General features: G+C 32.2%; 1 protein-coding gene across 10 annotated transcripts in view; it reads left to right on the top strand.

Moving 5' to 3' along the window:
- Positions 1-22,706, top strand: part of ATRX (ATRX chromatin remodeler) — a 229,103-nt gene that overhangs the window by 89,078 nt on the left and 117,319 nt on the right. For all 10 annotated transcript variants that reach the window (XM_032475539.1, XM_032475538.1, XM_032475533.1 and 7 more), the window contains 5 exons: positions 7,936-8,069; positions 8,524-8,700; positions 13,949-14,042; positions 18,813-18,915; positions 20,253-20,471. In XM_032475539.1, the coding sequence (XP_032331430.1) occupies positions 7,936-8,069; positions 8,524-8,700; positions 13,949-14,042; positions 18,813-18,915; positions 20,253-20,471 (727 nt within the window). The remainder of the gene's footprint in view (positions 1-7,935; positions 8,070-8,523; positions 8,701-13,948; positions 14,043-18,812; positions 18,916-20,252; positions 20,472-22,706) is intronic.

The raw sequence follows: 22,706 nt of genomic DNA, 5'->3' as shown, positions 1-22,706 counted from the left end.
TGAGTTATGAACCTTAATTTCATATTTAACCACTAAATGAGAGTGTCATTAAGGTATGATAATTTTTTGTGTTAGAGCTTGTCCAAATATAACTATCATTTTCATCTTTTAAGTTACTCAATCATATCTCTCTGTAACTGACAAGTATTTTATTGGAAGGTATCTTTAATTCCATCTTGTATTTGTGATTAAAAAATACAACCCTGTTGAGTACTTTTGAGAAGAATTGAATTTTATCTTGAGCATGTTTTTCTTTATACTCAGTTTAATGTGTTTTTATAAAATATACCATTAATAACTTGTTTCATATCCAATATGCCAAAGAGGTGTCTAATACCCATGGGTTATCTAATTGATGGGGATACAAATACCTTCTTGAATTATTTTAGTATAGACAATGTACTTGAGCGTATTTGAATATGCACTGAGCAACTTTTAAAAATTTGTTTGCAGACCATAATTATATCTTGGAATTATTTTTATGTTTCACATTTTTGAGTAGGATGTATTTTGGTAGATACCTTATTGTAATTGTGTATAAATTTGTACACAATTGTGTAATTGTGTATAAATTTGTACACAATTGTGTAATTGTGTATAAATTGTATAAATTTCATATGCTTTGCCTTTTTAGCAATATTGTAATACATTTTCAGTATTGATGTTTATGGAGAGGTAAATAGTGTATAATGCAGATGGTTAACTATTTGGATGCAATAAATTTCTGTAAAACTTTTTTCTTGTTCAAGCATTTAATTTTAATTATAATGCATTTTTCATGAGAATTGAAAGAATTTGTGAGAACCAAGATATATAGACTAGTTTGTAGCCAAAGAAGTTTTGATATTTCTGAAACTGAGGAAGTAAATACTTTATAATTCCCCAAACATATATATTTATATATGACATATATACTTATATATATTTGTGTGAAAGTTTTACAACAGATTTCATTATTATTTATCTTTTCTGTTTGAAAGTTATAATAGCTTTTGAGGTCATTTAAAAAACTTAGTCATGTCCTGAATATTTTAGTAGAAGTGAATAAGTAAGTTTCTGTTATTTTAGCATACTATTATGTAGTATCATTCATATTTGAAAGTAAATGTATGCTGTTGTGAGATAGAGTGGTCTAACTTGTAAAATAGTTTATATTTAATGGTATTTATTTAAGAAACAATGACAAAAATTATAGAATCATTGACAGGTACAATTTTTTGCTTGTGCTTTTTAGAAAAAAATAAGTAATAGACTTTGTATTTTGAATTTTTATAACAGAATTTACTTCAGATTTTATAGATTGTATGTGCTTTTTGAAAGAGGATAATATCAAACAGCTTGTCAGGTTGTTTTAATTATACATGTAATTTTAAAGTCAGTTATTTGAATGTGCCATTTTGTTAATGTTGCCTTTCAAATATTTGTTGGTTATGTTTTAAATTGGTTATTTCATTGAAAGGATATTTAATATCCTATATTTTGATACCTGCACTGTGAATTAGCCTCAATGATAAGATGGTAGTGTGATCTGTTAACAATGATAATGTTGAGGATCATTAAACTAGACTTTTCTTTAGAGGCTCCTTACCGTACAATCAGTGAAGAATCCATTCCCCTGCTAAAAAAAGAACTATTTTAGAATATTCTTTATTTGTATGCTTTTAGGGTGTGAAAAATATTTAAAACTGAGCTTTTAAGAGAAAAAAACAGATTGCTAGATTTTTTTTATAAATAAGTGTTCTTTTTTTAAATCCCAGTTTTGCTTAAAAGCTGAGCTTTTTGTATGGATACCCTCTCCTGCCACACACATACGTATATTTACTTTATAGTTGAAGAATGCTTACTTAGTTGGGTCTCTCAGTGGGACTAAATAATCTTTTTTTTTCATAGAAGCAAAATTTGATGTGGAGATTGCTTAAAGAAATTGCCCATTGTTAATTGAAGTTCTACTTAATTATTGTGGGACTACACCATAGCCTTCAAATTTCCCAATTGTTTTATCATTTGATAATACTTTGCCTTTCAGACCAGAAAATATGCAAATGATTTTTTTTCCTACTAGCTTGGTGTGGGTATTCTGTTGATGCAGGCTCTGTACTGTTAATCCAGCATATTTTTGGAAGTGATTAATGATTCCTGGATGTTGTTCATGGTAATGAAGATATTTAATGATTGTTTCCCTGATTTCAGCAACTATTAATGGCATGAGCAGTTTCAAGTCCCTTTGACATAAGACTTTCACTTGGTTTCCATTTTAAACATTTTTTCAGATGTTCGTCTTCTATATGTCTTTGTGCTATACAAATTTGCTAAATCTGAAATAATTTTTTCTGTGAATTTTTTTTTCATGGTGGTCCTATTTGGTTAGCAAAATTGCTTTGGTTCTCCTTTATTATACTTGAAAAACAAAGGTAGCATTTTAAATGATTATTTTACTTGTTTTATGTTTGAGTAAGGGTTTTAAATGTCTGGCAATTTTAAGGTAATTCTTTTTCAGTTTACTTTCTCTTTATAGTGCAGGTAAGTATTGTAAGTCAAGTATAATAGAGGTGTCTAGCCACTAGAAAGGATCTGTTTGTGAATATCTAAACTGGTTGCAGTTGCCACCAGCTCTCTTCTATGCTAGAATTCCTAGCAAGCAAGGAAATATGGTCAGTAGTGATCTCTCTGCTTAAGATACAAACATTATATTCAGCCCTCCTTACCTGTTCTCTGTTCTTTGGTGATATTGGGACATCCAGATAATGAGAAGTAGCACCCATCCCCCCCCAAAAAAGAGGGGAGAGTGGATTTTCTAGTGTTAGCCAGAAGAGTTCATTTTTCTGACTTTATATATGTCTTTGTCTTTAGCTTTGCATTTTAAAAATAAAATTGAGACAAATAAATTCTTTGTTTTTACTAGTTCAGGTATAAAAATATTGAACTAGTTCTTTTATATGATCAAACTTCCTAAATATATATCAATGTTAATAATTTTTTTCTTAAAATTTCCTCTAAAACTGGCCTAAATTTTTACATAAAATCAGGGAATACACCTTTTGTAATTTGAGCCCATGTATGAATTGTTCATAAACTGTGGGTTCTTAATTTCATGCAGCTTTTATTTTTCTACTCCTAAATTTTTTTTTTAAAAATTATTTGATACCAATTTTAAGAAAACAGTGATGTTTTTCACTAACTGCAAATATTGTTGAACATGTGACATAAAAATGTTTCAGGCTGTTGTTTAGCTTTTGGTTATTTAATGACTTCATTATCTCATGAATGCCACTCTTTTTAGGTACAGATCATTATGCCTTAATTATATTTTTTCATAGAAAGGTTCATATCAAGGTACTAATTTTGAACCAGAGTTAAAAAAAAATACTAATAAGGATTTTGAAGATGAGGAATTCCTTTGTAAATGTATGAAATGTTTTATTTTTTATTCTTAACCCTGAAGTACATAACATTTATTAAAACAAAGCCTCTCACCCTACTAGGATATGTGTGCACCACCCTGTTCTCACAAAAAATAATCAACATTTTTTGGCTGTAGTCATTTTAATTTTTTCACATGTCAACCTTTTATATATGGTACAATGTTTTAGTACTACATTTATTTAGACAGTTTTTTCTATCTCTAAAGGGCGTGCATTTAAACCTATCTTATTCAGAATTCTGTTTTAACTGTTCTTTTGCAATATTGTGCACATAATGTAAAAAATAATTTGAAAAATTTGTGACCTTTGTGTATGGATGCACAGAATTTTCAACTTCTAAAAGTGTATTTTTCATTTAGCAACTTTCTTCAAGCCTGTTTTCAGAACCTCTTATAAAATATAACAGTAGATTGTAGGATGTATCTGAGATGGCCTGTTAGTGCACTTTAGGGGGATGACACATACTGGACTAAAGATCTAACTCTTTGTTTTTAATCTTTAAAAATCAAAGCTTGAATTCTTTCATTTCCAAATATACATATTGGAAATCCGTGAAATACAGATATCTTTAAGAATGTGACTGTAGTGTATTGGCCCAAGCACTCATTAGCACAGTAGTAGTAAATGAGTACAGAATGTAGCACTGGCATAGTAAAATTAGTAGCAGATTGGGATTCAGGATCTTAGGTCCTACTCCTGGCTTTGCCACTAACTAGCTTTGTTTCTTTGGCCAAGTCATTTCCCCTCTTTAAGCCTGTTTCTTCCTCTGTAAAATGACAGAGTTAGACTTTAAGGTCCCTTCTTCTAGCTCTAACATTTTGTGTTGCTTTTGTAATGGCTGTTTCTCTAAAACTCCCTGGTGTAAGAGATCTTTCTCTTGATCCCTCCTTTTTAAGAAACTCAGTGTTTTGAATTATCGATTTACCTACCAGCAAGAGGCAGTTTACTTTCTTTTTCTGTTTGAGTTCTTAAACAAGAGACATTACTGATTTCCTTTGTAGATAGGATCAGAATGAATAAAGGCTTTCTTGACTCTCTCTCTCTCTCTCTGATTGCTCGTTTGTCTTTGCATTGTTGGGCTCATTCTTTATTTATTTATTTTTTTGTTTTATTTTAGTAGGTGAAGGTGCAAGGTGTAATAGGACATTATCTTCGTATTCATTATGTGACTTAGAAGGCTTAGCTTGTTTGGGTTTTGGGGTTCTATTATTTATTCTCTCATGCACCAGTTCCGATCATTGTTTGTTTGTGGGTTTTTACCCTCCCTCCCGTATGTTTTGCTTTCTCCCCCTTCCCTTCCCTCCCTTTCAGGAAAATGGAGAAGTGGCTCCATTACTTCCAGCTCTGCCCAGGTTTTCTGCCACAAGAGTGGCACAGCCTGTGCCTCTAATGCTTCTGATAGAGTCGTGACTGCTTTGGATGCTACACCTGCCCCAAGATGTAATGTTGAGCATTGAGATTCCAGGGGCAGTACCTTGTTGCCTGGATGATTTTCTCAGAAACGTCCTGGAAAGCCTCAAGAAAGGAAACTTCAGAGCAAACAGAATCAACTAGGGATCATGACTATACATCCATCACATGCATACCAGCATGGGTCCAGCCGAGGCCTCCAAAATGATGCTTTGCCAGCCTCAGCTGGTTCTCAAGTGATGATGTCCTTGAAGTCTCTGTGGCCCGTGACTCAAGAGTTAAGGTAGTGGAGTTTCCCTTAAAGCATCTCACAGCAGGCTTTGTAGATGGGACACATCTCACCTCAACATGTTTGCTGAATACTCAGGTTGAAGGTCAGCCTCAGCCCTTAGGCCTTTAGGCCCTTAGGCCCTTCAAGTTAAGTTCTAACTTTGAGTTGTAGGTTTTGTGATAGGCTAGGTTTATGATACAGAGGGTCTTTGACATATTGGACTTGATCTATCAGCCATAATTTATGTAAAATAATTTAACTTTATTATTCTTTTGGGGGCTTAAGGTATATAGCTATATATTAGGCTTTCCTTTGGTCGAAAGGTGTTAGAGGGCAAATTTAAAACATCTTAGTTGAGGTAAAGCTTAGGGAGTTTCCATCAATCTGTAACTTTCAATTTGGAGAAAAATTATCATTCTCTTAAGTTTGTAATTTTTTTCTGCTTCTAAAATATCTGTGATTGTTCTATATCTTATGGTCTTACTGAAGGTTGATAAATGAAGTAATTCTTCATTGTGTGGATCTCATTTCATTTTCCATGATTTATTAGTTGATGTAACATCTCATTATCTTATGTATATCATATTTCTTAGTTTCTTCACAACAGTTCAGAATTATAGTATGAATTAGGTAGGTTTATATATTCTGACCCTCCATTTAGTAGACATATCAGAGGAGTCTAGAGTTTGAAAGAAGAAACATTATGTGGTTTATTAAAATTAACAACCAAGTCTTTACAGTTAAAAAGAAATTTAAGACATTTTTTAAACTTGTAAATAGAAACTGAAATGAGGTGATTCAGCTAACCCTTAGAAGTAACTAAATTAATAATTGTGTTTTTGTTGGCTATTATTGTACCAACCAAATGGTGATATAAGATCTATTAACTGCAAGTAAACTATGTTTTTCTATTTGTAATCTAGTATCCAGTGCTTCATGTTATACACACACGTGCATATACACACATGTGGGCATATTTATTCATTCCAGAACAGTGGTTTTACTCAAATTGGCCTGAGAAAGTTTTCCCTTGTTCATAGGAAATGACAATGTGGTTTGTATTAAAGATGATTTTAGGGAGTTCTTCCAGAAAGATGCTTTTAATAAATTTGAAGACCCACCCTTTATTTTGAAACTGTTTCCTAATTTGTGGAGGGTGTGTTTATTTTATAAAATGATGAAAATAAATGTTATTTGGGTTTAAATTTTTTTCTTGGCAAAATGAAAAGCTGGCAGCCCTGTATTAGTCCTCATTATTAAAACATTTACTGTATGCAATCCAAGTCAGCAAACTACTGATGTAGAAGTTTAAGAGCAACACTTAATAGCTCAACCCCAGTAGGATTTAAATCGAAGTGATCTAATCTCCACTTCATTAAAATGCAAATCAGGGTGGAAACTCTGAGAAGAGGTAGCTCATCTGTGGTTTCCTTATGCAATTGGTAAGTTTCTGTGTTGTCTAAGTATTTCTGATCCATCTGTTTAGAGGGGAAATACCCAAAGGCATATAATAAGCATTTATGGAAGTGATTACCTATATTGTTTGCTCATTCTGTTTAGGTACCTTTGCTATGTATCTTTATATAAATAACAATGAACAGTCTTCCTTTCAAATAAAGTTAAGAAGGCATTAACATGCATTAACATCTCCTACCATTGAAAGAATTCTTGATGGAAATGTGAGTGCATGTTAAGAAATAAAAAGAGAAGTTTCTAACCCAAAAATAACAAAAGTTCCGTAATTCCAGCTGCAAGTTTTGGCAGAGCTAGAGAATCAATCTTGATTGCAGAGTGGATGTTTATCCACATAGAAGTTAATTCATAGAAAATCAAGAATCATGTTAACTTTTGAACCTTTCTGCAACGTATTCCTTTGTTAGTGTGATTTATGAATTTATGTCAAAATGTGCAAAATACCTCATCTGGCACAAAAGCTGCTTTTATCTTACATTTTCATATGTCTTTCTTCAGTGCAAACATGGAAATTTACTAGGAATTTATTTTATTTTTATATAAGATGGTATTAGCTAAAGAAGTATTTTCTTGTGCTTTTAGTAGTTGATTTTTTCATTAGCAAATTGGTCTTTGAGGAGTATCTTGAGAAATTTTGGACTGAGTGAGGCTAATGCACTGTCTGCTTTTTTCGAAAGTAAAAACTCATTTATGATAATTTGTGTTCTTTTAAGTGTGAACGTGGTTAATAGCACCCTTGCCCCTTCTCTGCCCTAGTTTGAATATTATTAGGGATTTTTTTATGCTTCAGTACTTAATATGTGTTGTGTGCTTTTATTTGATTAAAAGAATTTATGAAATAAAATGAAATTTAAGGGCCAAAAATATTATCCACCAACTTGAGGCACTGTTTCATAATAAAGTGGTTTATTACACACTGATTTTCTAAGAACGTATTTTGCTGTTAAATAAATCCTCTCATTTGGAGTTTTGTGTTGGACTGACATTTGTCTGAATGAATTGATTTAGTATTGTGGGCCTGTCTGGTATTGTAGTTGTTGGATGATGGCAGGAGAGGAAGTATAGGATTGGAAGGTTATCCAGCATGAAGCTGCAATTGGTCAAAATAGTAGAAATGTCCCTGAGATTTTTCAGTATATTGCAGAATTGTATAGAATTGGGGGGAAATCAGTGCTAAGAGCATTTTCAAAAGTTTTCATTGGTAGCTTAGGTTAAAACATGGTTTTGGTAGATTTTATTTACAATAAAAAAATCTATTGACACATTTATTTTCATTTTGATACAAAGAATACTTTTTATTTTTAGTTTGTTATACTTCACCACCAAATGTATAATTTTTATTGTCTTTTTACTTTCAAGAATTGCCAAGAAAATGCTTTTAGAAGAAATTAAAGCCAATCTTTCCTCCGATGAGGATGGATCTTCAGATGATGAATCAGAAGAAGGGAAAAAAAGAGCTGGAAAACACAATGAAGAAAACCCTGGAGATGAGGGTGAGCACCCCAAAGAGAAGTATCGGGTGTCATAATTAGATTATTTGACCAATTCAGTCTTTGAAGACTGTCTGACCATGAAATCTCTTAATACACACATTTGAAATTTATTAAAAAGTTTAAAACTGTACTACCTTTGCCTCTTTTGAGTATCTGGTAATAATTGTGCATGTTTTGTCAGTTACTGACAATAAACACATGATTTTTAAAGCAGAATAGTTTTTACTTTTTAAATCTACTAATTTGCATTGGTGTTACTTAATATTTAAAAACAGTAATAGATCAAGTTTGATGTATGAGATTGCCTGGTATCACCAGTGATACCAAGATAAGTACATAGCTCTGATCTTTTCCATAAGTTGTGGTAATTGTCAACAAATAAAATACGTAGTTTTGCAAAACATTTTTAAGGAAAAAAGGCTGAAGGTTTTACTGATATATTTTCTTCATTTAGAAGCAAAAAATGAAGTCAATTCTGAATCAGATTCAGATTCTGAAGAATCTAAGAAGCCAAGATACAGACATAGGCTTTTAAGGCACAGGCTGACTGTGAGTGATGGAGAATCTGGAGAAGAAAAAAAGATGAAGCCTAAAGAGCACAAAGAAGCCAAAGGCAGAAACAGAAGGAAGGGTAAGACATTTAAATTCTGATAGTAAGGAACATACATACTGGTTTTATAAACTAACTATAGTAGTGAAATTTAAGTACCTATGCTGCAACAGTTGACTACCTATATCAAGTATCAGCACACTGACAACAACTATTCTGTCAGTGTGAAATAAAGAATTTAGAGTGGGAAGATAACCCAGAGACTTGAGAGATGACACAAAGAATATTTTTAACCTTTAGTAGTCATCATACACATTTAGATTAAAAAGAAAAATACAGTAATAATTAAAATATACATTGATATTATGTAGAAAATAGAACTGCCTGTAACTGCAGGAAGAAATAATGCTTTCCTGAGGAAAGATAGAGGATGCAGTTAATTTGGATAGATTTATGCAAGCTTAAGAGTCTGAATCCTTCTGCATTGAGTGCTTACATGTTTCTAGCATCATGGTAAACATTGAGGATACAAAAATGAATAAGGAAATCATGGTCTTATGTGACGGTTTTCAATATGCAGATCACTTGGAGAATTTAAAAATATACCTGTGACAGGGCTCCATCCCAAGCCAATTATAGCATAATTGGTGGTGGTAGGACCTCAGTATGTATCCATGTGTTTTAAAAGCATCTCTGATATAATTCTGACATCTAGCCAGGTTTGGCAGTCACTGGTTTAGTAAGAATTATTGACACTAATATTACAAGAAATTTTATAGCACCATGAGGGTTGTCTTCTATAATAGAGTATTGTATAATGTGGCACAAAGAGAATTTCTTTAGTTTCTTGGGGGATAGGGGTGTCTCCAGAGAAGGCTTCACAAAGATGAAGCATTTCACTACCAGATCAAGTTCTAAGTGGAGAGCAGGTAGATGTGAAGATTTATAATACAAACAGGGATAAACTTTTAAAAGCCTCTTCAAAATGTTTAGCACATGGTGGAGGGGATGCAGTTAATGCTATAGCTGGAGTATAGGAAGGAGTAGGGAATGGAACAGCAGGAAATTAGGCTGGACCAATAAGACAGAGACCAGATACTGGAGATCCTTGTAAGCCTGTGTTTCTCAAACTGAAGTACTTGGCAGTGGACTCAGATAGGTACATGAGGCTATAGAGTAAACATGGTACATCTGTTTGGTGTGTTCATTTTACTTGAGAGTTGAGGGAGAGCATTCTTCAATTAAATAATCATTTATTGGGCAGTTAAATGTGAAATTTGCTTGAGAATTTTGGTTAACAAATTCAAAGAAAGTTTTTTCTTCTTTGGGGTAGAGTCTGAAGACTTTAGTGCCCAACTCCCAGAGGGTAGATTAGCTCTTCCTTACCACTAGAAATACAAAAGCATTTTTGGAAGTGTCTGAGAAATGCAGTAGGCTCTATAGGCTGGAGAGCCATTGAAAGATTTTTAAATTTTTTTTTAATTTTAAGAACTATTTTTATATTATTGCAATATTGAGATCTAATTCACAAACCATATAGTTTATCTGTTTAGAGTACAGTTGTTTTTAATATATTCACAGAGGAGTGCCACCATTTTTTAAAAAACTTTTTATTTAAGATATACATACGGAGAAGTGAGTATTTCATAATTGGACAGCTTGATGAACATGTATGGCACCTAGATAAAGGCACAGGATATATTCATTACTAGCACTCAAGAATCACAACTTCAACACAACCACTCATTTTCCCATTGAAACATTTCAACCAAGGATGAAATGTGGTCAGATTAGTTGTCTGTGAGACTGTGAGCATTGAATCTTATTTGAAAGTTATTGCTATAGTTGATGCCAAATGTGATTGTCATGGTATATGTGTAATATAATAGTGGGATTACCCAATGAAGCTGTAATGTGCAACTGGAGGGCTAAGGAGAGAATCTTGGAATCCTGAACATTAAAAGAGTTATCGAGCAACAGTTATCCATTAAGGAAGAAGAGGAGGGTTTCCCTGGCCCCCACATATACTTAATATGTCACGGATATTTTCATGTTAATAAATAAATACTAGTACCTCATTTTGTGAAGGCTTATCTCATAAATTTCTTTGCAGCATGACTGCAGGCTGGTCTTTTAGATTCTGTAAAGGAGCTGAGCAATTTAACATGTTACGTAACAATGTGAATTCCCAAGCGTCTTCAACAAAAGAAGAAATATTTTGCCTCTGAGGCTTAGCTCAGGGTATAGAATCCTTTAGTAGGCCAAATGCATTTGAAATTTTTATTGAAACCCAAGTTTTCTGTGACCTATGTTTCCACTGTTTTCTCTTCTCTGAGTAGTACCCACATGTTCTGTGTGTGTGTGTGTGTATTTGTTCATATGTGTAGAAGGGAGTAAACTAAAATCCCATCATATTTGTGTTTCTAATATGAATTGTGATCATAGTGATTGATACTACATTTGGAGTTGAACGATTTTCCAAGTTTTGCAAACTCTGGTGTCCCTATATTGTCTGGAAACTTAAGTTGTACAATGGGGAGAAATCAGAAACAGATAGCTTAATCAAATGTAGCGTGTGAACTTTAATTTTCACCTAAATTTGAAAAAAGTTACAAAGGTTATATTGATGATAATAAAAAAATGAAATTATTGCCTTTATAGTAGATGATATTAAGTTGGTATTTCCTGAAGTCTAATAATGAGATTTAGGTATGTAAGATAGTATTCTTATGCTTAAAGATTAAATGTCATGATACCTGCACTCAGTTTCAAATGGTTCAGCGCAAAAAAGTGTATGTGTATGTTCAGAGAGAAATAAAGGAAATGTGGTAAACAGTTAATAAGTGAATTTAGGAGAAGGGATACAAGTGTTCACTCAACAATTCTTTCAAATTTTTGATTGGTTTGAAAGGTACAAAATCAAATGTTTGATGAAAAATTAATACTTAAAAGTCTTAAAATTGTATTTCACAGGATTTGCATGTGCATGATATATGTTCTCCCAAATTTCCAGTTACTTGACGTTTCTCTTTTATTATTTTTTGTTTTTTTTGTTGTGGTACAATATACATAACAAAATTTTAACCATTTTTAAGTGTGCAATTCAGTGGCATTAATTTATTTACATTGTTGTGCAACCATCAACACTGTCTCCGGAATTGTTTCATCATCCCCAACTGAAACTCACTAAACAATCACTCATCGTTTCTCTCTTCCCACATAGCAAGGCTTTATGTTGTTTATGCTTGCCTATGTTTTTTTAGATAGAACAGACCTTTGATTCTAATGTCAGCTCATGAGATGTATTCTAAAAATTTCTTATCTTGAAATAATTTTAGATTTATAAAAATGTTGCAGAAATAGTAGAGTTCTTGTATACCTTTCACCCAGATTCCCTAATTTAACACCTTATACTTACTATAATATGATAATCAAAATCAGGAAATTAACATTCATGCAATACTATTAACTAAACCAGGGGTTGGCAAACTACACCTTTAGGCTAAATCTGATCTTCTGCCGGTTTTGTAAATACAGTTTTATTGGAACACAGTCATATTTATTCAGTTACTGCTTTCCTGTGTTTACAATGACAAAGTTGGGTAGAGATGAGTGATTGCAAGAGACCATGTAGCCTGCAATGTTGAAAGTACTAACCATCAGACCTCTGACCTCTTTTGTAAACTATAGATCTTATTTGATCATTACTTTTCCCACTAATGTTCTTTTTCTGCCCTGGAATCCAATCTAGGATCCCACATTGCATTCAGTTGTTATATCTCCTTAATGTACTCCAATCTGTAATAGTTTGTCTTTTTTTCATGACCTTGACACTTTTGAAGAATATTGATCAGTTATTTTCTAGATTGTCCATCTGTATATATTTGTCTAGTGTTTTCTCATGATTAGATTGAAGTTTTTACACATTTTGACAAGAATGCCACAAAAGTGATACTCAGTCTTTCTTGCTGTATCATACCAAGAGTATATGATAATATGTCCTATTACTGATAGTGTTAACCTGATTACTTGATTAAGTTTGTGTCTGCTGGGTTTTCCCACTGTTAAAAATAAGTATTTTTCAGTTCATATTTAATGAATAGCTTGTGGGGAGATACATTGAAACAATGCAGATACCTGTTTCTCATCATACTTAATGTCCATTAATTTTAGCATCCATCTTGCCTGAGCAGTTTTTACTGTGATGTTTGTCTAGTGGTGATTTTATATTTCTTTTATTACATCTACATTTAGTAATTGTAAAGAAGAGCTCTTTCCATTTATTTATTTATTAATTTATTTATCCCATTACTTATATTAATATGGACTTATAACATATTTTTATTTTATTCTATGAGTTATAATCCAGTTTATTTTGTTGCTCAAATTGTTCCAGCTTTGGTTATTGGGAACTCCTTCAAGTTGGATCATGAGTCATTTGATTATGTCCCTATCGTTTTTTGAGCACTGCTTTACTTTCTGGCACCACAAGATATTCCAGGCTCATCCTGTATTTTCCCTGCCCAGTTTCCTCTGGCCAGAAAGATAGGTGTCTTCTCCTGGGGTTTTAGATGCCTGTGTCATAGTGGCAATTTTGGTATAGAAAAATAAAATTTTGGAGAGAAAAAAATAAAATTGAAGATTCACCTTTTATTATCATGATATGCAGTGCTCAGCTTCTTTTTCCCAGTGCTATGATTAGAAATGGGGTTCTCCCAGAGTTTTGCTATCAGCACCCTCTGCATAGTTGTGGAATTCAGCCTGTCTTTCTGTCAAAAACCAGGAAAGAAAGGAGGAAAAAACCCCATGACATTCATAACCACCACCCCCTCAACCCCCCTTCAATTTTATAGGGATCATTATTTAAGTTTTGATGTCAGCCCCCAGTCTTTCTGCTGTTGTTTCCCTTTCAGAGTCCTTAGGTTGTTTCTTTATGTATTCTGTCTATAGTTTTTTGTTGTCATAAATGGCAGAGAGTCTGTAATTGCCTTTATTCCACCTTGGCCAGCCAACTTTGCTTGTTTTGAATAACCAGAGTTCTTTTATTGACAGGTAAATTCTCGTTTTGTCAATTTGCATACAATTAATACTTACATTTTAATAAAGAAATATAGTTTTAGAACCATAGTTGGAATTCATTTGAATTCTTTATAAATACCATTTGAATCATTAACTGGTCTAATCTATGTCATGTAATATCTGTTAATGTATGTACTACACATATTCCCATAGTGCTTGAAGTTTTAACGTGAAGTTATTGACAAATTAAGTGAATTGAATTTCTATTAGGAAGTATTTAATAACTTTTAATACATATTTTTAATTCAAGTGAGCAGTGAAGATTCTGAAGATTCTGATTTTCAGGAATCAGGAGTTAGTGAAGAAGTTAGTGAATCTGAAGATGAGCAACGGCCCAGAACAAGGTAAATACATTGTTTTTTCAAAAATTTTAGAAATTAATCTGAATAACCATGCTTCAGTTTATTTGTAGAAAGTTTGCTGTTACTAATTTAACATTTTGATTTGAAACTAATTATTAAAATTATTAATTAAAATAATATATATAAAAATATATGTAACAACATACTACGTATAGTTGAATTGTATGTTCTAAACTAAATTGTATAGTGGGCTTTCAGAGTGAAAAACACTCTTGACTGTATTTTGTTGTTGTTGGGGAAGTTGTAGTGTAATAGGGAAGAGACTCTTATCGACAAACCACCTCAATCTAACTCCTGGTTTTACTACTTTCTATTTGTATAAATACTCTGTGCTTCAGTTTCATCATCTGTAAAATGGGAGATTACTACTATCTACCTTATTGATTATTGTGAGCATTAATTGAGATGGTTCATGTAAAGTGCTTACAATAGTGCCTATTTGGTAAAGAGTAAGTGCTCCATGAATGCTAATTATTGGTCTTAGTATTACTACTAGTATTATAGTAATTAATATATGCTTGTTCTCTCAATACACATAGGTACTGGTCTAGATTACTAGTTATTTAAAATTTTACTTCCTTCTTAGCATAGTATTTTAAATAATACTAACCATTCTAAGAAATTTTTTATTTCCTCCAGAATAATATGATACTTCTGTTGATTTATCAATTTGTGTTTGTGTGAGTATGCATATGTATGCCTATGTAGGTGTCTGCACTGGTAAATTTTTAAAACATTTGAAGTTTTTAAGATTAGTATTTACCAGGTTGTGTCTGGAATATAGCAATATACTGTACTTTAGGGAAATACAAAATAACAACAGGATACAATAAGAATTTAAAAAACTGAGCTGGAATACACATAACACAAATTTTACCAGTTTATAGTATAGAATACCATGGTTTTTAGAATATTCACAGAGTTGTGCATCTACCACCACTATCTAGTTTAAGAACATTTTCATCACCCCAGAAAGAAACCCGTACCCCTTAGCAGTCATTTTGCATTCTTCCTGCTTCTTATCCCCTGGCAAAAACTTATCTGCTTTGTGTATGGATTTGCCTGTTCTGGACATTTCATATGAATAGATTCATACAGTATGTGTCTTTTTTCTGAATGGCTTCTTTCAGTTAGCATAATGTTTTCTGTGTTTATCCATTCTGTAGCTTGTATCAGCATTTTATTCCCTTCTAAATTATTTATCATACATATACATACATATATTCCTTTTCATATTCTTTTTCATTATAGGTTACTACTAAATTATTTTTAATGGTGGGAAAATATATATAAAACTTACCATCTTATCCATTAAGTGTACACAAATAGTGTTATGCACATTCACATTGTTCTGCAACCAATCTCCATAATTTTATCTTGTAAAACTGAAACTATTTATACATTAAACAATAACTCCCTATTCTCCTTCCCCCCAGCCCCTGGTAACTACCATTCTACTTTCTGTTTCTATGAATTTGACTACTGTAGGTACCTCATATAAGTGGAATCATACAGTATTTGTCTTTTTTGTGACTAACTTATTTCACTTGGTACAGTGTCCTCAGGCTTCCATGTTGGAGCATGTATCAGAATTTCTTTCTTTTTTAAGGCTGAATAATGCTCTATTGTCAGTATGCACCATATTTTGTTTATCCTTTCATTCATTGATGAACTCTTGGGTGGCTTCTACCTTTTGGCTATTGTGAATAATGAACATGGGTGTGTATATATCTTTTCAAGTTCCTGATTTCAATTCTTTTGGTTATATATCCAGAAGTGAAATTGCTGGTTCTTATAGTAATTCTATGTTTAACTCTGAGAAACTGCCACACTGTTTCTCATAGGAGCTGCACCATTTTACATTCTCACCAACAGTATATAAGTTTTCTACTTTATCTGCATCCTCACCAAAGCTTGTTATTTTCTAGGGTATTTTTTCAATACTAATCATCGTAATGAGTGTGAAGTGTGGTGTCTCGTGGCTTGAATTTGTATTTTACCTAATGGTTAGTGATATTGAGTATCTTTTCATGTGCTTTCATGTGAGTTAGATGAGACAGAATCCTGTCTCTTGGGCAGCCCCTAGACAAGCCAGAATGTTGCAAGCAAGTTCCACTCTTCCTTCCTGTGGAAGAGCTGGAAATTGGGCAGCTTTCTCCTGACCTTGTTGAGCTGAGCAGGGAAAGGGATGGGGCCAATTTGAGCAGAAATGCTATGAAATTTCCTCTCATTTTTAAGTGTAACTCATGGTTAGATGTTCACTTGTTTGCTGCAGGTTCTTAACTGGTTTCTAGAGTTCTCACATAGTTGGTTTTGGTTTTGGTTTTGGGTTTTTTGTTTGTTTGTTTTTTGCCATATGTTGTTTATTTTGTGTTTCTGTGGGAGAACAAGAGCCTGAAACTTACTCATCCACCATCTTACTGAGGTTACCTGGCTACTCCATTACTTTCAGTGGCTGAATAATATTCCATTGTATGGATAATACCACATTTTGTTTATCCATTTATCTGTTGATGGACATTAGGATTATTTCCACTTTTTGGCTGTTATGACTAATACAGTTATGAACATTTGTATACGATGTTTACACAGTATGCTGTTTTCATATTTGTTCATAGGAACAGTATCCATGAGTGGAATTGTTTGGTCATAGTCATATGGTAACACTGTGCTTAACTTTTTAAGGAACTGCCAAAATGTTTTCCACAGTGGTACACCATTTTACATTCCTACCAGCAATGTACCAAGCTTCCAATTTCACTATATCCTTACCAAAATGTACCATTTTTGTTCTTTTGGTTATAGACAACCTAGGGGGTATGCAGTGGCGGCATCTCATTGTGATTTTGATTTGCTTTTGTCAAATAACTAATGATGTTGAGCATTGTTTCATGTGCTTACTGACCATTTGTCTATCTTCTTCGGAGAAACATCTATCATAATTATTTTCCCAATTTTTAATTTAGTTGTCTTTTTATTGTTGATTGGTAATAGTTCTTTTTATATTTTGAATACAAGACCCACAGCAGATGTATGATTTGCAGATAGTTTCTTCTGTTCTGTGGGTTATCTTTGCACTTTCTTGACAGTATCCATTTATACACAAAAGTTTTTAAATTTGATGAGTCAAATTTATCTGGTTTTTTTTCTTTGATTGCTTGTGCTTCTGGTGCCACATCTGAGAATCTAATCCAAGGTCACAAAGATTTATGGCTTTGTTTGCTTTGACAAGTTTTATAGTTTTAGCTCTTATACCTAGGATTTTGACTCTTTTCCCCCTATAATCTCCATGAAATTTTATTTAAGAAAGCTTCTTGGGGGAGAGTATAGTTTAGTGGTATAGAACCTGCTTAGCATGCACAAGGTCCTGGGTTCAATCCCTAGTACCTCCATTTAAAAAAATAAATAAACTTAATTACCTCCCCCCTAAAGAAAAAAAGCTTCTAGTTTTGTATATTTAGATGGTTCTCAGTATTTTCTACTATAAATACTACTGTCATAAAATATTTACATATTCCATGTAGAGTTACAGTAATATATTTATTACACTACTATGTAATATACATAAAATATACACACATATACATTCATGTATATGCGTGTGTGTGTATTCACACACTTGTCTGATTATTTCCTTAGAGTAAATTTCTGAAAGTGACATTGTTGGGTCAAAGTTGTGCAGTTTTAAGGCTTGTCATACATATTTTCATACTGTATGAAAATTCATAAATTTTTCTTCCCCTAGCAGAATATGTAAGTAACCATTCCTTTACTCTTTTAACAATAAAAAAAATGAGCAGCCTGTTAGATAGAACATATAAGGGGAGGGTATAGCTCAAGTGGTAGAACATGTGCTTAGCATGCATGAGGTCCTAGGTTTGATCCCCAGTACCTCCTCCAAGAATAAATAAATAAAGTTAATTACCTCCCCCCAACAACAACAAAAAAAAAACCACAAAAAACAAAAAAGAACATATATCTTAGGGAAACTATGATTCATACAGAGTTAATGTTTTACATGGTGCAAGATAGGGGTTCAACTTCATCCTTTTGCATGTAGATAACCAGTTGTCTCATCACCACTTGTTGAAAAGACTGGCCTGTTGAATTGTCTTGATACCCTTGTGGAAAATCAATTGACCATAAATATAAAGTTCTCTCTTCTTTTTTTTTTTTTTTTTTTTTTGCATTTTTTTTCTTTTTTTTGTTAATGGAGGTACTGGGTACCTCTGTTCCCCTAAAGTTTTATTTCTGAACTCTCATTTCTCTTCCATTGATCTGTATGTCTATCCTTTATGCCAGGAACATACTGTATAGATTAGTGTAATTTTGTATACCAATTTCTAAGTGCAGAAGTACTTTTCTCACCAAAAGTTGTTGTTACTGGTTTCTTTTTTAAATTTATATGAGCTGATATGAAGAGAATAGTGTCTAACTTTTATAATCTGCTTTGTTTTTTTTAAGAGGTGGTGAATATTTTTCATGTGTATTTTGGCCATTTATATTTCTAAAGGCCCTCCATCCATCTTATTACTCATATGCTAAACCTCCCCCTCTGAATAACTTAAAATGTTGATCAGTGGATTTCAAATTAAGGGTTATCCTTTTGAACCTACTGAAGTTTTTTTTTGCTTTTTGTTTTCCTTTATCTTTTTGGGGGAATGCAAACAAAAACAGTTCTGAAATAGTACATAATTCATTTAAGGAAATTCATCATGAAATATTTTATTTTGCATTTTAAATCTTCTTTAGGTCTGCAAAGAAAGCAGAGTTGGAAGAAAATCAGCGAAGTTATAAACAGAAAAAGAAAAGGAGACGCATTAAGGTTCAAGAAGATTCATCCAGTGAAAACAAGGTAATACTGAGATTTACCATGTGCTTGAATTATAACTGTTACAGTAGATCATAGTAAAATATGTTATTACCGCTTCTGTATTCTGTTCATTAGTTGAATTTTACTGATTTATTTACATTTTACACTTTTGTAGATTGATTTATTGAATGTATAAATATGCAAAAGTATTAACTTTGATGTATTATCATTCTTTTTCTGTTTCTTAACTAAATCTAATGGAAATTTTAAGCTATGCTGATTCATTATCTGCATTCTTAGGGCTACAGAATTGATGTGCTGTCTGAAGACATAAAACATAACTCATGTGAATAAATTTCTTTTAGCAGTTAAGTTAGTCAATTTAAGCTTCTTGTATATAAGCAAAATTATATAGAGTACAAGTCCTCCTCTGTAATGGTTTATTCTGTCCATCCTGTTCTCTTTTGCAGGGGTTCATTTTTTAAAAATGAACAATTTTAAAAATGTACAATTCAGTGGCCTTAATTACATTCATAATTGGAAACTCTGTACACATTAAACAGTAGCTCCCCTTTCCCGCCTACTTCCAGCCCCTTATAACCTCTACTTCTAATTTCTATTCCTGTGAATTTGCCTTTTTTAGGTGCATCGTATAAATGGAGTCACATAATATTTGCCCTTTTATGCCTGGCTTATTTCACTGACATAACGTTTTCAGGGTTCATCCATGTTGTAGCATGTATCAGAGTTTCCTTTCTTTTTAATGCTGGATAATGTTCCATTGTATGTATATATTACATTGTGTTCATCCGTTCATCTCTTGATGGACATTTGGGTTTTTCTACCTTTGGCTATTTTGAATAATGCTACTGTGAATGCGGGTGTACAAATATCCGTTTGAGTTCCTACTTTTAATTCTTTTGGTTATAATTGGAGAAGTGGAATTGCTGATCATATGGTAATTCTGTTTAACTTTTTGAAGAACTGTCACACTTTTCCCAATGCACCAGGGCTTCAGATATTTTGAAATTCTCACCAACACTTATTATTTTCTGTTTTTTCAAAATAATCATCCTAATGGGTGTGAGGTAGTATCTAATTAGTGGTTTTGATTTAAATTTCCCTAATGACAAGTGATGTTGAACATCTTTCATGTGCTTATTGTACATTTCTATGTTTTATTTGGAGAATATCTGTTCCAGTCCTTTGTACCCCTTTCAGGGTTTTTTTTTTAAACACTCTGTTTTATTGAAAAGTATAATTCTGAAGCTTTTCAGTATATTTTGTTCCATCTTTTTTGGTATATTAATTATTGGAATATGAAATGGATAAATTAGACAGCTTTGTAGTATTTACCTTTGATCATTTAAATTCCATAGAGTAATTCTGAAGAAGATGATAAAGAAGAAGATGAAGATGAAGAGGAAGAAGAAGATGAAAATGATGATTCTAAGTCTCCTGGAAAAGGCAGAAAGAAAATTCGAAAGATTCTTAAAGATGATAAACTGAGAACAGAAACACAGAATGCTCTTAAGGAGGAGGAAGAGAGGCGAAAACGTATCGCTGAGAGGGAGCGTGAGCGAGAGAAATTGAGAGAAGTAAACTAATTTTTATTTAGAATTTCTTTTTAATATATGACATTCATAGATTCATAGATATATTTCAAGAATAGGGTATTGTAATCAACCACAGATTTTTAGTTACAGTTACTTTTCCCTGTTTGCAGTATATTATGCAACTTTAAAATCTTCATTAGGCTATAGTAATATAATTAGGTGCATGGAAAGAGTTGGGATTCTCGAATGATCACCAGAGTGTTTTATTTGGGGAAGAAAAGTGTTAAAAAAGTATTGCTTAAATCCATAAAGGATTTTAAGTTTTTGAAAAAACTTTTTCTTGTAAAAAATTAATCAAATGTACTGGTGGAAGGAATGTTACTATAAATCTCTATGTATCCATTACACAGTTTCAACAAATACCAACACATGGACAGTCTTGTGTCTTCTGTTCTTTAATCTTCAGATTATTTTGGAGAAGGCTCAGTAATCATATCATTTCATCTATATATAGTTCAGAGTATACTGTTGAAAGATAAGGACCTTTTAAACATTACCACAGTACCATCATTACACTTAAAAATTAATAGTAATTTTGTATCATCAAATATCTAGTTAATAGTCAAATTCATTCACTTTTCTCACAAACATAGTAGTGATTTTTAAAAATAGTTGGTGTGAATCAGGATCCTAAGAATGTCTTACTACATATGTGTTGCATTTGGATACTTATGTTTGTATTTTTCTTTAAGCCAATACCATACTGTCTTAATTACTGTAACCTTATATTAAGTCTTGAAATTAGATACTGTAACTCCTACAATTTTGTTCTACTTTTTCAGAATTGTTTTGGCTATTCTCAGTTATTTGCATTTCCATATAAGTTTTAGTATCATCTTGTTAATTTTTACAAGACTCCTCCTGGAACTATTATTGGGATTGTGTTAAATCTTGAGATCACTGACATCTTAACAGTATTCTGTCTTCTGTTACATAAATATAGTATATTTCTCCATTTATTTAGTTATCCTTTTATTTCTCTTAGCAATGTTTTATGGCTTTCATTGTATAAACCTAGCACATATTTTTCTTAATTTATCCCTAGAAATTTATGTTTTCTGATATCATAGTAAATGAAATTTTAGGTGATTTAATGACCTCGTGTTCTGTGACCTTGCTGAATTCTCTTACTAATTCTAGTAACTTTTTTGGGGTAGATTCTTTGGTAGATTTTCTACATATACAATCATGTTGTCTATATGAAAACCATTTTATAAATTTCTTTCAAAATTATAGTTTATTTCTTTTTTAAATTATAAATGGGTGGTTAAATTCTTTAAATTCTTTTAAATGTATCTGTTGGAGTGACCTAGAAAAATAGTCTTGCATTGCTAGAATAAGCCTTGATTGGTCATAGTATATTACTCTTTTTCTATATTGTTGTATTTCTCTTGCTGTATTATTTCAGCAGGAGTTTTATTTCAATTTTAAGTAGGCATGTTAGTTTGTAAATTCCTTTTCTCATAGTATCTTTCTGGTTTTGCTATCACAGTAATACTGTTCTCATATAAAGTGAGTAGGGAGGTGCTCTATCTCATCTGTCATCTTAAAGCATGTTTGTAGGATAGATACTTCATTCTTAAATGTTTAATAGAATTCTCCAGTGGAGCTACAGGTCTGGAGTTTTCTGAGTTTTTAAAAAAATTTTAAGCATATTTAGTTTGATAAATGTAGGGCTTTTTAGACTGTTTCTCCTTAGATCTGATTTGGTAAAATTTGTCCATTTCATTTAAATAGTTATATTTGTTGGTGAAATGTGTTGATACTATTCCCTTATTAAGTTTTTTTGTGGGCCTTGTCATGACATCTCATCTTTCATTTCTGCTGATAATTTGTGCCTTTTTTTTTGTCATGATTAGTCTCTGGAGATTTGGCAATTTTCAGCTTTGGATTTTTTGATTTTCTCTATTTCACTTTTTCAAATTTCATTGATTTCTACTCTATTTTTATTTTATTCACCTTTCTTTGGTTTTAATTTGCTCTTTTTCTAGCTACATAAGGTGGATTCTAGCTATTTTTTTAATATATAATTTAAAGGTGTAAAATTCCCCACTGTGCATACTGTTTTAAATACTGCATTGTATGAATTTTGATACTGTGTGTTTCACTTCTACTTTGTTCAGAATCTTTTCTAATTTAATTTATGACCCAGAAAATGATCTTTCTTTCTGGATATTCCATGTATACATCCTGCTGTTGTTGGGTGAAAATAGTCTA

The sequence above is a fragment of the Camelus ferus genome, chromosome X (genome assembly GCF_009834535.1).
Source record: "Camelus ferus isolate YT-003-E chromosome X, BCGSAC_Cfer_1.0, whole genome shotgun sequence".
NCBI lineage: Eukaryota > Metazoa > Chordata > Mammalia > Artiodactyla > Camelidae > Camelus > Camelus ferus.
Note: the sequence above shows the minus strand (reverse complement) of the source record. Positions and strands in the feature narration are given on the sequence as shown.